Source organism: Geotrypetes seraphini, chromosome 3 (genome assembly GCF_902459505.1).
Source record: "Geotrypetes seraphini chromosome 3, aGeoSer1.1, whole genome shotgun sequence".
NCBI classification, from domain to species: Eukaryota; Metazoa; Chordata; class Amphibia; order Gymnophiona; family Dermophiidae; genus Geotrypetes; species Geotrypetes seraphini.
Genome location: NC_047086.1, coordinates 25,443,190 through 25,456,733, shown reverse-complemented (window position 1 = coordinate 25,456,733; position 13,544 = coordinate 25,443,190). Strand labels below are relative to the sequence as shown.

General features: G+C 43.1%; 1 protein-coding gene across 4 annotated transcripts in view; it reads left to right on the top strand.

Moving 5' to 3' along the window:
• The window catches only part of RARS2 (arginyl-tRNA synthetase 2, mitochondrial), a 175,346-nt gene that overhangs the window by 116,238 nt on the left and 45,564 nt on the right, over window positions 1-13,544 (top strand). For all 4 annotated transcript variants that reach the window (XM_033939892.1, XM_033939889.1, XM_033939890.1 and 1 more), the window contains one exon: window positions 1,295-1,390. In XM_033939892.1, coding sequence (XP_033795783.1) covers window positions 1,295-1,390 — 96 coding nt within the window. The remainder of the gene's footprint in view (window positions 1-1,294; window positions 1,391-13,544) is intronic.

The following is a 13,544-nucleotide window of genomic DNA, read 5'->3' as shown; positions in this document are numbered from 1 at the left end:
ACTGTGTCTTCTTGGTGTCTCTGTATAGCGCTGTGTATGTCTGGTAGGGCTCTAGAAATAATTAACAGTAGTAGCGATAAGCAGGGCTGGTTGAAGGAACTAGTGCCCTGAATCAACTTTTGTATTGTCTCTTCCCTTCCCCCCCATGATTCAGTAACTCCCCCTCTCTTTCAAATCTTCCCTCTTCCCCATACTGGTAAGAGAGGGTATCAAAATCCCAAATCCTAATCTGGCATTTTCCCTCGCCATCCTTGAAGTTGTGAGGAATGAAGAGTGACCTATCTGTTCAGTTTATTATGGTTGATTCTTGAGTGAATGATTTTTTAGGCTTTTCTGTTTTATAAGTGGAGTTCTTAATGTTTTTGGTATAGGTATACATTCAAACCTCGGTTTGCGAGTGCACCGGTTTGTGAGTGTTTTGCAAGACGAGCAAAACATTCCCACAAATCGTGCCTTGCAAACTGAGCATTGACTCGATTTGTGAGTGTCCCCTACCCCCCCGCGATCCGGCATCCCCAGCCGAGCACCCAAACAGCATCCCTTACCCCGATTTGGCCCCAGCACCAATGCACAGGACATGCCGGTGCCGGAAGATCCTCCCTCTTGGCTGGGCTGGGCCTTGAGCATCTGCGCATGCTCAAGGCCTTCTGGTCTCACTCTCTCTGAGAATCTCAGGCCCAGCCCAGCCAAGAGGGAGGATCTTCGGGCACTGGGATGTCCTGTGCATTGGTGCTGGTGCCGGTGCCAAATCGGGGTAAGGGATGCTGTTTGGGTGCTCGGCGGGGGATGCCGGTTCATGGGGGGGGGGGGCAATGCTGGTTCTCGGGGGGGGGGTATGGAGCAGCGTGGTGGCCTTGGGGGGGGGGAACCAATCAAGCGAGTTTCCATTCATTCCTATGGGGAAACTCGATTTGATATACGAGCAATTTGGTTTACGAGCATACTTCTGGAACGAATTATGCTCGTAAACCAAGGTTCCACTGTAAACCGCTTTGTTCAATAAATGTTAAGTAGTTTATTAAATTCTTAATAAATATAAACAAGCTGGACTGGGATTTTGTCATCCTTTTCTCACCAGAGCCTTGGGCTAGTACCACACCTGGTCCATAGGTTGAGCCAGCCATGCTGATATGGCTTGTTAGTAATTTTGCATTTGGACTGAAATTAGACCACTCCATCAGATCTGTTTATAATGTGATATGCTTATTCTGTATAATGCAGTGCACAAAAAAAATGAGGTCAAAATTTGCCGAATATGCTAAGCTTGTTGAGAGTTGATGGCTTTATGTTGCAGCTTGGAAGAGATGTGTAACAGTGGAAGATCAGATGACTTTAACGCAGCATGTCTGCAGGATCCACAGGCTATATCTATACTACAGCACCTCCTCAGGTACAGTGTCTGTCTTCATTACTTGAAAAGCATTCCAGATGTCTAAACATTGCTGAAGGGTATAGAGAACTAGTTTCTTTCAGGGTAGAAGTGAAGAGAAAAAGCACTCCCTTTCTGCAAAGACTGACAGGATAATAGCCCCTATAAGTAGGTGACATTAGGGTTGGAGTTTTGTTTATGCAGAGGTTAACGTTCAGCCATGCATTGGCAATGAAATGTTTTATATTTTTTCCCGTTTTAAATGCAGTGTATAGTAAGGGAATCCCACTTTTGAGGACTGTTACCTTATTCATCTTGGATGCAATGAAATTCCTTACCTGGTTATCGGATAGAAAACAGAGGGTAGGGTTAAATGGCCATTTTGCTCAGTGGAGGAGGGTAAATAGTGGAGTGCCACAGGGATCTGTACTGGGACTGGTGCTATTTAACTTATTTATAAATGATCTGGAAATTGGAATGGCGAGTAAGATGATTAAATTTGCAGATGATACTAAACTGTTCAAAGTTGTGAAAACGCTTGCAGATTATGAAAAATTGCAGACAGACCTTAGAAAATTGGAAGATTGTGCATTTAAATGGCAGATGAAATTTAATGTGGACAAATGCAAAGTGATGCACATTGGGAAGAATAACTCAAATCAGTGTAACCATATGCTAGGGTCCACCTTGGGGGTTAGCGTCCAAGAAAAAGATCTAGGTGTAATTGTAGACATTACGTTGAAACCTTCTGCCCAATTTGTGGCGGTGGCCAAAAATCAAACAGGTTGCTAAGAATTATTAGAAAAGGGATGGTAAATAAGACCAAGAATATTATAATGCCTCTGTGTCACTCCATGGCGTGGCCTCATCTTGAGTATTGCATTCAATTCTAGTTTCCATATCTCAAAAAAAATATAGCAGAATTAGAAAAGGTTCAAAGAAGAGTGACTTAAATGATAAAGGGAATGGAACTCCTCTCATATGAGGAAATGCTAAAGAGGTTAGGAGTCGGGACTCTTAGCTTTGAAAAAAAGATGGCTGAAGGGGGTTTAAGATTGAGGTCTACAAAAGCCTAAATGGTGTAAAACGGGTACAAGTCTATCAATTTTTTTTTTTATCCTATCAAAAATTACAAAGACTAAGGGACACTCAATGAAGTTACAGAGAAGTACTTTAAAACCAATAGCAGGAAATATTCTTCCACTCAAAGAATAGTTAAGTTCTGGAACACATTGTCAGAGGATGTCATAACAGCAGTTAACATAGCTGGGTTTAAAAACTGTTTGGACAATTCCAGGAGGAAAGTCTAAAGTCTGCTATTGAGACAAACATAGGGGAAACCACTGCTTGCCTGGGATCGGTAGCACGGAATGTTGCTATTATTTGGATTTCTGAATTGGCCACTGTAGAAATAGGATACTCAGCTAGATGGACAATTGGTCTGATCCAATATAGTTATTCTTGGAAGTTAAAATGAAAAGATTCAATATATAACCCGGAGCACATCCACGGCTAATAAAATTAATTAAAATACATAATTTGAAAATGATCTGTGCTTTTACTGGAAGCCAGTGTAATTTTAAAAACAAAGGAGTAATTTTGTTCAAATTTAGAAGATTTATAAATAAAGCATGCCGCCATAATTTGTAGTGTGTGCATTTTTTAAATAACTGAATCCTTTGCTCCAAGGTATATAGAAAGTATGATAGCTGTTCTTAGGAAGCATGTGCTTCTTTCAGTACCTTCCCTAAAAATCATCGGTACAAGAAGGGCCGACATTTTTTCGGTGACTGGTCCCCTATGGTGGAACGCCCTTCCCCAATACATTCGTAACGAAAAAGATATTTTAATATTTAAAAAACTTTTAAAATCTTATTTATTCAGAGATGCTTTTAATGTTTAAAGTACAGGTATAATAAATTTAATATTGCTGAGGTTATTACTTCCCTTACCTATTGTTATTTCCTTATTCTACCCCAAACAAAAATTGTAACTTTTATCTTTTCCTTCCCACTGTATGTTTGTTCAAGTTAAATGTTCTTATGTTAAAATGTCAACCCCTTTTCACTTGATATATTTTTTGTTATGTACATCGCTTAGTGATTATAATAGGCGATCAATCAAATTGTGTTAATAAACTTGATAAACTTGATAAACTCGTATTGGTCTGTGGGAGAGCACTGATCCCAGTAATGCATGCCTGGCAAGTTACGCTCTCTACTGGTACAAAAACCAGATGAAGCAATCCTGGGACACGAGTTTCTCTCCTCTGCTACTGCTGTTCTGGGGGAGGATCTTGGACAAAGTGCTTTATCTTTCTCCACTACAGTTTCCCCAAATATCATTAGTGAGGAAACAGCAAGGTAGACAGTCCTCTAGGGCAGTGTTCCTCAACCTTTTTACACCTATGGACCGGCAGAAATAAAATAATTATTTTGTGAACCGGCATCAGTCTGTGGACCGGCAGTTGAAGAACACTGGGATAAGTCGTGGGCCAGACCCCACCCATCTCTACCCAATATCTGCCCCAGACCCCGCCCCATATTACTAACTGTAACACTATTTTTCCATTCATTTTTCATATATACACACAATATAATCTTATTAGCAACACATTATGGTTAACCACAAAATTAAACTACACAAAGCACACTGTATGCTTCTCAACATTCATTCCTACCAGAACACAGATAACCCCTATGCAAATATGGGACCAAAAACTAAAAGTACTAATATATGCAAACGAAACCCTAAGATTCAAGACTCTGCATGCAGTACAACCCCAGAGGTAAAGAAACAAATGCATTTCTTCCTGAAAAGTGCAAAATACAGACAGCAGATGAAAATTCTCAAAATTGACACCATTCAATCACTAAATTCAAGACTAAAATCATTCCCCCTACCTTTGTTGTCTCCCTCCCTCCATGCTATGCCTTACCTTCTGGCCTGCTCCCACCTGGCCATTTTATGCCGCCCCTGGTGCTATCTTCAAGCCAGCTCCCTCTTCCTCACTGACGTAGTGCACAAAGTTGCGGGCAGTGGATCCTTGCGCCTCATCTGGAAGCCTTCCTTCCCTTTGATGTTTCAACAATAGAGAGAAGGCTTCCAGTTCAGGCACAGGACGTGCGTAGGAGCCGCTGCCCATGGCTTTGTGCACTGAGTCAGTGAGGAAGAGGGAGCCGGTCCAAAGATAACATCGCATCAATCGCACCGCGAACCAGCGGTTGAAGAACACTGTTTTGGGCAGGCAGGAAATTTCTGTGGACCGGCACTGGTCCACGGACTGGTGGTTGAAGAACACTGCTCTAGGGCACTGGTTCCCAACCCTACCACTAGCCAGTTGGGTTTTCAGGACAGCCCTAATGAATATGATGGGGCATTACATTCAAATCTCTTTCATGCATATTCATTAGAGCTATCCTGAAAACCTGAATGGCAGGTGGTCCTCCAGGTCAGGTTTGAGAACCATTGCTCTAGGGCAGTGATGGCTAACCTTTTTGAGCCCGAGTGCCCAAACTGCCGCACAAAACCAAAGAATTTCCTCAAAGTGCCAGCACGTCAATTAAACCTTAATAACAAGATTTTAGTATCTAAAAACTCTTTATAAAGTTGCCTGAACTATGTAACATCATTTTTAAAGGTTGGAATCTTTGTATTGTCAGAGAATCAATTTGATTCACAATCCTTTGGTTTTCATTTCAATTTATTGGCAATTTATAATGTTTTAATGATTTCATTCAATTTAATGAATTTAGGAAGAATTTGATTCAGTTACACAATATATTTTAAATGTATTATTCACATAACATGTCAAATGTATCCTGAGTAAAAAAAAAGATAAACTTCTTAAAACTGTTAACTGTGTCAAGACTCGGTGTGTATTCCCAAAGAGTCTATACATGTTTTTTTGTAAAATTTACAATCAAATTAGAAAATAGTTAAATCATTACATTTCTAATAATATGATGTAAAGAAAACACAAGAGCTTTCAATTAAACCAACCGTTTTTATTGGAAATTCCAGATTGGAATACAACAGGGCCATGTAAAGTCCCTTTTTTAAATAACATCTTTAAATAATATTTAAATAACTTAGAAAGTGTCTTAACTGCAAACTGAAAACACTGCTTCATGTAAATATATGCATTGGGCATACTCTGAAAAAAATTAATGTGATTTTTGTTGTTGCATGCATGCTGATAACTTGTCAATCCTTGGCTCATAGTGCGTTAATTTCAGAGCAACACATGCAGCACTCATGTCATCCGTTAATCTGTTTCTAGCATCAGATTTTATATGATTCAAAGCCGAAAACAGCTGCTCACAAGCATAGGATGACCCAAACAAAGTAAGAAGAGCAATCCCAAGTGCTTTCATGGACTTAAAATTGTCTGGCAGAGAATTCCACGCTTTTAGGATTTCATTTTCAGAACTGCTGGCAGTGATTTCATTTGTCACCCTTTCACACTCAATACGTTCAAGAGCCGCACGCAGGTCATTGAATTTACTTTTCCAGATAGAGCTTTCTTGAAATTCCAGTAGCTCCATTTCCAAATTTTGAATATCCAACCACTGTAAGCAGGAAAGATCAAGATCTTCAAATGTGGACTTTTCTGGGGAAGTTATAAATGAAAGGGTTGTCTCCATCTTAGGAACTGAGAAAATCTTTTACTAAAATTCTCCTTTGCTTCGGCTACAATGGTGGAATATGCTTTGTGGATTTCCTGGTGTTTTTTATGACTGTCCACAAATGTTGTAGAATTATCCAAATGTATTTTTAGGTTGGGAAAATATTTTAGCTGTCCACTCTCAAGGTCTTTTTCAAAAACATGCAATTTTCTCTCAAAAGCTTTGATGTCACTAAACATGCTTTCTGCTGTTTTTCCCATGCCTTGTAATTTTTTGTTTAGTACATTAAAGTGGTTAGTAAAATCTGTAAAGAACATGAGGTTGGTAAGCCAGGCCATGTTGGTGAGTTGAGGATAGTCTTCCCCCTTTTCGTTCATAAATAGCCTAACTTCTTCCAAGCAGGCCACAAATCTCTCTAACACTCGTCCTCTGCTCAGCCACCGGACATTATTGTACATCAGTAAAGTGTTATATTGTGCCTGAACCTCATCAAGAAGGGCTTGAAATTGTCGAAAATTAAGAGCACGCGCCATGATGAAGTTCACCATTTTTGTTACATCTTTGAGGATATCGTCAAGTTTTTTGCTGCTTTCTTTGGCGCAGAGAGCCTCTTGATGTATTATGCAGTGAAATTGAATCAGTGGATGTTTTGCTTCCTTAGCAAAGAAATGAATGAATCCTGATGTTGTCCCCACCATGCTAGGTGCTCCATCGCTAGTAACTGAAACCACTTTTTCTGGACTTATGTCTAGTGATGAAAAAGCCTCCATCACAGCATTGTGGATATCTATCCCTTGTGTTCTTCCAGGCAAAGACAGCAGTTTTACCAGCTCTTCTCTCATGATGTCACCAGTAGCATAACGCAAAATGAGCGCTAGTCTTGCATGGTTATTAATATCTGTACTTTCATCCAAGCACATGGAGTAGAAGGGTGCTTTTTGTAAGTCGCAAGTAAGCTGTTGACTAACATCAGCAGCCATTCGCAGAACCCTATCTTTTGCAGTATTTCTGCTTTGCGGCATCTTAGAGATGCGCTGCACAATTTTATCCTTGTTTTGGAAATCATGGAAGAGTGAATTACTCCCAGCCAAAATTGCCTTTTTGATAAAATCTCCATCAGAGAGGGGCTTACCATGTTTTGCCATGCACAGTGAAATTTGAAAGCTGGCAACTGTAAGATGATTAGTTTTTGAAAGATAGTTGCTAAAACTAAGAGACTGGGAGTGATATTTCTTTAATTTTCCTACAAGGAACTCTTTTCTTTGAGCTAAACCAAGTTCAGCAACACTGTTATGGTTGGTCTCAAAGTGACGTTTGACACTTGATGTGCGAGACACAACACTTTCATTACACATAATACACAATGCTTTCCCACTGCGTTCAATCACTCCATATGTCTCTGTCCAGGCCTCTTGGAATGGTCTTCCACTATCTGTTTTTGCTTTTTTTGCTGTACTCATTTTCTTTGTTCAAGACTTCAAGTCTACAAAAAGATAAAATTTGTATAATAAAAAAAATCTAATGAAGTGCTGTATACAAATCCGTCCCCATAAAAAAATATGTGATTGGGGAATTTTACTAATTGTAGACATCCGTTTTGGTCAAAAAATATACTGTCCGGTGAAAACCGGACTTGTGCAACCTGAGTATATGGGAAAAGGACTTTTATTTTTCATTATTGGAGCCTTTGTTATTTTATTATGATGTTTACAAAAGCACTGTGAAGGGCCACATATACACTTTACTGTTTTTTGCTATATTGAGTTTTCCATAAGGTACAGCGCAGAGGATTAGTGTGTTGGTTGTTCACAGAGAGCCCAGCCCTCCTCTCAGCTTACTGAACTTCTCTATGCAATCATCATAAGCAGCTTTTTTATTTCCTCGAATTTAGCATGTCCCCCATGGAAGATACAGAGGTTTTTACAGAGGAGCACATTATTAGACACATTAACATCCCCCCATATCCTCACCTCTTTAGCATGGGAGCACTAGGAACTGTTCCTGATTACAGATGCCACATGTGGAGTCACACTACAGCCTCACTGAGTTCCTGTGACAGACTCAGTGTGAAGCTTCTCTTCCTCCCCCCACTTCCCCCTCACACACTGCCTGGCTCATAGGATACTAAGGGGAAGACAGGCAGGCTAAACATCCACTCACAGGACTGCAGCCAGCACAGGAGGATGGGCCGCGGCCCACCAGGACAATGCCCGGTCCTCCCAATGGCCAGTCCGGCCCTGTTGCCAGGTGAGCTGCAAAGCAGACACCGGCACACTCGCCTCCCGCCGCGCCGCATATCTTAATTGCGGACTAGAGAGTTGTGCGGGGACAGAAATCCCACCCGTCCCCGCCAAAGTCTCACCCGTCCCCGTGAGGAATCCCCTCCGTCCCCGCCCGTCCCTATAAACTTCAGAAATAGTTATTTCATTTAATTATGCTACTGAATTAAAGGCTCTGGTAGAAACCCATTTACAAATAAGCAAAAAGACTTTATTAATTTGGAAATATTAATTGGGAAGAATACACACTTTGTAAACGGGTTTCTACCAGAGCCTCTTTTGTTTATAAATTTTTATCAACACAACTAATATACTACTTTATCCTGAAGCAAAAAAAAAGAAAAAAAGAAATAGAATTATTTTCCTACCTTTGTTGCCTGGTTTCTGCTTTCCTCATGTTCTCATTCAGTTCCTTCCATCCACTGTCTCTCTTCCTTCTGCGTCTTCCATTTGCTCTGTTACTGTGCCTCTCCCTTTCTCCCCCTTCCAAATTGGTCTGGCACCCATCTTCTCTCCGCTCCCCCCATAGTCTGGCATCTCTGTCTTCTTCCCTGCCAGCATCTTCTCCCCACTCTCTCTTCCCCATTTCCTTTCAGCATCCTTCTCCCCCCCCATCTTCCCCATGTCCTGTCAGCGTCCTTCTCCCCCCCTCTGTCTTCCCCATGGCCTTTCAGCATCCTTCTCCACCCCCCCATCTTCCCCATGTCCTTTCAGCGTCCTTCTCCACCCCTTTGTCTTCCCCATGTGCTTTCAGCGTCCTTCTCCCCCCCCCCACCCCGTCTTCCCCATGGCCTTTCAGCGTCCTTCTCCACCCCTTTGTCTTCCCCAGTGCTTTCAGCGTCCTTCTCCCCCCTCCTTCTCTCCCGCCCCGTGTGCAGCACAGCCGGCCAGGTCCCCTTACTTTTGTGGCGCTAACCCGACCGACCGACAACAGCCCCGGTCTGACAAACCTCCCTGCCCTTAACCGCGAATCTAAATTTCCTTCTTACAGCTGCTGTAAGAAGGTAATTTAGATTCGCGGTTAAGGGTAGGGAGGTTTGTCGGACCAGGGCTGTTGTCGGTGGGTCGGGTTAGCGCCACAAAAGTAAGGGGACCTGGCCGGCTGTGCTGCACACGGGGCGGGGCGGACCACCCCCCTCCCTTGGTAGCCACTCGAGCCGTGAGGCTACTCCTCCTTACCTACCCTGCTTGCAGCACAGAGCCGAACGGAAGTCTTCCCGACGTCAGCGCTGACGTCGGAGTGAGGGAGGGCTTTGTTTAAGCCCTCCCTCCCCTCCGACGTCAGGAAGACTTCCGTTTGGCTCTGTGCTGCAAGCAGAGCAGGTAGGGAGAAAAATCGCGTGACTTAGTACATCCAGCCCCGCAGGAACCCCGCAACCCTCGGAGGCGTCCCCACGGGATCCCCGCGACCCTAGGGGGCGTCCCGTTCAGCTCTCTATTGCAGATCTTCCCGCGTGCCAGCTGCAAGGCCTTCGCGTGCCACAGCTGGCACGCGTGCCATAGGTTCGCCATCGCTGCTCTAGGGAATCCAGTGTGGAGCACAAAACAGGTAGACCAAATGAGGATGAATAATTGTCTTGAAAATGCTCCGAGGAGCAGCGCCCAAAGTGTTTTGCCAGTGCGGCTTCTTCAGGAGCATAGAATGAAATGATAAAATGTATAAACACAAGAACATAAGAACATAAGCAATGCCTCTGCTGGGTCAGATCAGAGGTCCATCGTGCCCAGCAGTCCGCACACGCGGTGGCCCAACAGGTCCAGGACCTGTGCAGTAATCCTCTATCTATACCCTTCTATCCCCTTTTCCAGCAGGAAATTGTCCAATCCTTTCTTAAACCCCTGTACTGTACTCTGCCCTATTACGCCCTCTGGAAGCGCATTCCAGGTGTCCACCACTCGTTGGGTAAAGAAGAACTTCCTAGCATTCGTTTTAAATCTGTCCCCTTTCAACTTTTCCAAGTGTCCTCTTGTTCTTTTATTTTTCGAAAGTTTGAAGAATCTGTCCTTCTCTACTCTCTCTATGCCCTTCATGATCTTATAAGTCTCTATCATATCCCCTCTAAGTCTCCTCTTCTCCAGGGAAAAGAGACCCAGTTTCTCCAATCTCTCAGCGTATGAGAGGTTTTCCATCCCTTTTATCAAGCGTGTCGCTCTCCTCTGAACCCTCTCGAGTAACGCCATATCCTTCCTAAGGTACGGAGACCAATATTGGACGCAGTATTCCAGATGCGGGCGCACCATCGCCCGATACAATGGCAGGATAACTTCTTTTGTCCTTGTTGTAATACCCTTCTTGATTATGCCTAGCATTCTATTTGCTTTCTTAGCGGCTGTTGCGCACTGTGCCGTCGGCTTCATTGTCATGTCCACCATTACCCCCAAGTCCCTTTCTTGGTTACTCTCATTCAATAATATCCCTCCCATCGTATAGTTGTACCTCGGGTTTCTGTTTCCAATATGCAATACTTTACATTTCTCAACGTTGAACTTCATCTGCCATCTCGCCGCCCATTCCCCCAATTTGTTCAAGTCCCTTTGCAATTCTTCACATTCCTCTTTAGTCCCAGCTCCACTAAATAGTTTTGTATCGTCCGCAAATTTTATTATCTCACACTTCGTGCCTGTTTCTAGATCATTTATGAATATATTAAATAGCAGCGGCCCGAGCACTGAGCCCTGCGGAACACCACTCGTGAGCCAGTGTTCCCTCTAAGCTGCGCTGGCGCACAAAATATTGCCTCGCAGCGCACAATGTCACGTCACAGCGCACGGCGTACGGAGATGGCAGGCCGCGGCGAGAGGAGAATCGGGCGAGTTGGTGCTGGCGCCCGATATTTTTAGCGCCCGGGGAAAAAATTTTGCTCACACCACCCGCCCGCTTAGAGGGAGCACTGCTCGTGACCCTCATCCAGTCCGAGTAGTGGCCTTTCACCCCTACCCTCTGTTTCCTACCCGCCAACCAGTTTCTGATCCATCTATGTACGTCTCCGTCCACTCCATGGTTCTTCAGTTTCCGGAGTAGACGTTCGTGAGGCACCTTGTCAAAGGCTTTTTGGAAATCAAGGTATATGATGTCCATGGGGTCTCCTCTGTCCATCCGTTTGTTAATTCCTTCGAAGAAGTGCAATAAATTCGTTAGGCACGATCTCCCCCTGCAGAAACCATGTTGGGTTGTTTTCAAAAGTTCGTTTCTTTCCAGATGTTCATCGATGTGTTCTTTAATCAGTGCTTCCGCCAGTTTCCCCGGAACCGAGGTCAAACTCACTGACTTAAAATAAAAGATAAAACCAAAAAATATTTGTCATTAATACCTCAAAAAGAAAGTTTCAAGAACCAATTCAGAAGATGGCTTACCTAACTGAAGTTAAAAACTGCTTTGGCCACCAAAAGTGACTAAAGCTGGTGTCCAGTGTATACTTTTCAAACACTGTATGTTAAAATTATATATATACCAAGATCAGGGAGTTTGACTGTATGGGCCTGTACATTGGTTTGCCTGTGTGAGCAAGTTAGTCTGGTTGATACTCATAAACTCAGGACTTTGTAAGCTTTATGCTGCACTCCTTTTTTTTAAAATTTTTTTTAAATAAGTTCTAAAACTTTAAGACTTATTTCACCAGAATTAGTTCTTAAAATACTTTTTTAGGATGTTTTTCAAAATTCCTTTTATAATAAGTGAAGTCACTTTTATAGCACGCTCCCTGACCTTGGTATGTGTGTGTGTATACAGTATACCCTCACGAATTCGCGAATCACGGACTCAGTCTTTCGCGGTATGAACTAAAGTCAGGCTACACCAATCAGGAGCTGCTTTGGCATACCAGATAGCGTTCAAAGCAGCTCTTGATTGGTGTAGCCTGACTTTAGTTCCCAGAAAAGGTGGTCGGACAATACCTGCACACGATTTTCAGCACCCCCCCACTCCCCACCCCACCCCCCCGGCGCTCCAGCTGCCCTAATGTCTCTAATTCGCTTCTAAACTGCATTCACGGTTTTTTGAAAATTCACGGGTGTTCCTGGAACGGAACCCCTGCAAATTTCAGGGGAGTACTGTATATGCATATGTGTATATATGTATGTATATAATTTTAACAGTGTTTGAAAAGTGTACACTGGGCACCAGCTTTAGTCACTTTTGGTGGCCAAAGCAGTTTTAAAATTCAGTTAGGTAAGCCATCTTCTGAACTGGCTCTTGATACGTTCCTTTTCAGGTTTTAATGATGAGTATTTTTTGGTTTTATCTTTTATTTTGTTTTAAGTCAGTTGGATTATATTGTATTTGTTTATATATTTTATCATTTAGTTATAGGCCCCTGATGAAGCTGCACAGGTGTTGCTGCTTCTGGGAGCATTTTCAACATACTTATTCATCCTCATTTGGTCTACCTGTTGTTTTTTTATCTCCAGATATCATTAGTACTTTATGTTGAATACGTTTCTTGGCCTTATTGTGTAAGTCTTCCCAACCTTTTCCTGGAGGTACACGTAGCCAGTCAGGATCCCTACAGTGAATATGCACGAGAGAGATTTTTGACAGATGCAAATTGTGGTAATCCTGAAAACCCTTCTAGCTAGTGGTTCAGCCAGGAGAGGGCTGAGAAACGCTGCTTTAGTATATTTCATCCAGTCTAGTAATGTGCTTTCCACATCATTCAGCCTATAAACAGCTACCTATGTTTTTGAAGCATGATGAAAATTCAGTTGGCTAAAAGGAGTGGTTAGAGCTGCTGCCTCAGCACCCTGAGGTTGCAGATACAATCCCAGCACCGCTCCTTGTGACCCTGAGCAAGCTAGTTAACTCTCCACTGCCTCAGGTACCATAGTTAGATTGTGAGCATGCCAGACAGGGAAATACAGATTATTATTATTCAATGTAAACTGCTTAGAATATAATTGGTGTGTGTGTATAATTGGTATGAGTGTATGAGTAAATTTTAGTGCTCATACACTCATACCAGTGGGTGGGTGGGTGTATGAGAGAGATTTCTGTCTCTCCCACTGGGCAGTCCCCACCCTAGACACTCCAAAAGAAGGAGAGACTGGGCCGGGCATGGAGTGAAGGGCCAGAATCAAGCCCAATGCTCACCTCGCTGTAAAAAGACACCTCAGCCAGAGCCATCTTCTCCCTCCCATCTGGAAGAGGAGACAGAGGCATCAGCTTATGCACTGTATCTCAACTGGGCCCAGATTCTCTTCCTCGGAGAATCGGTGAGTTGCGGCCCTCTGGGTTGGAGCAGTGACTAGTGCCGGACTGTGCTGACTGCAGGC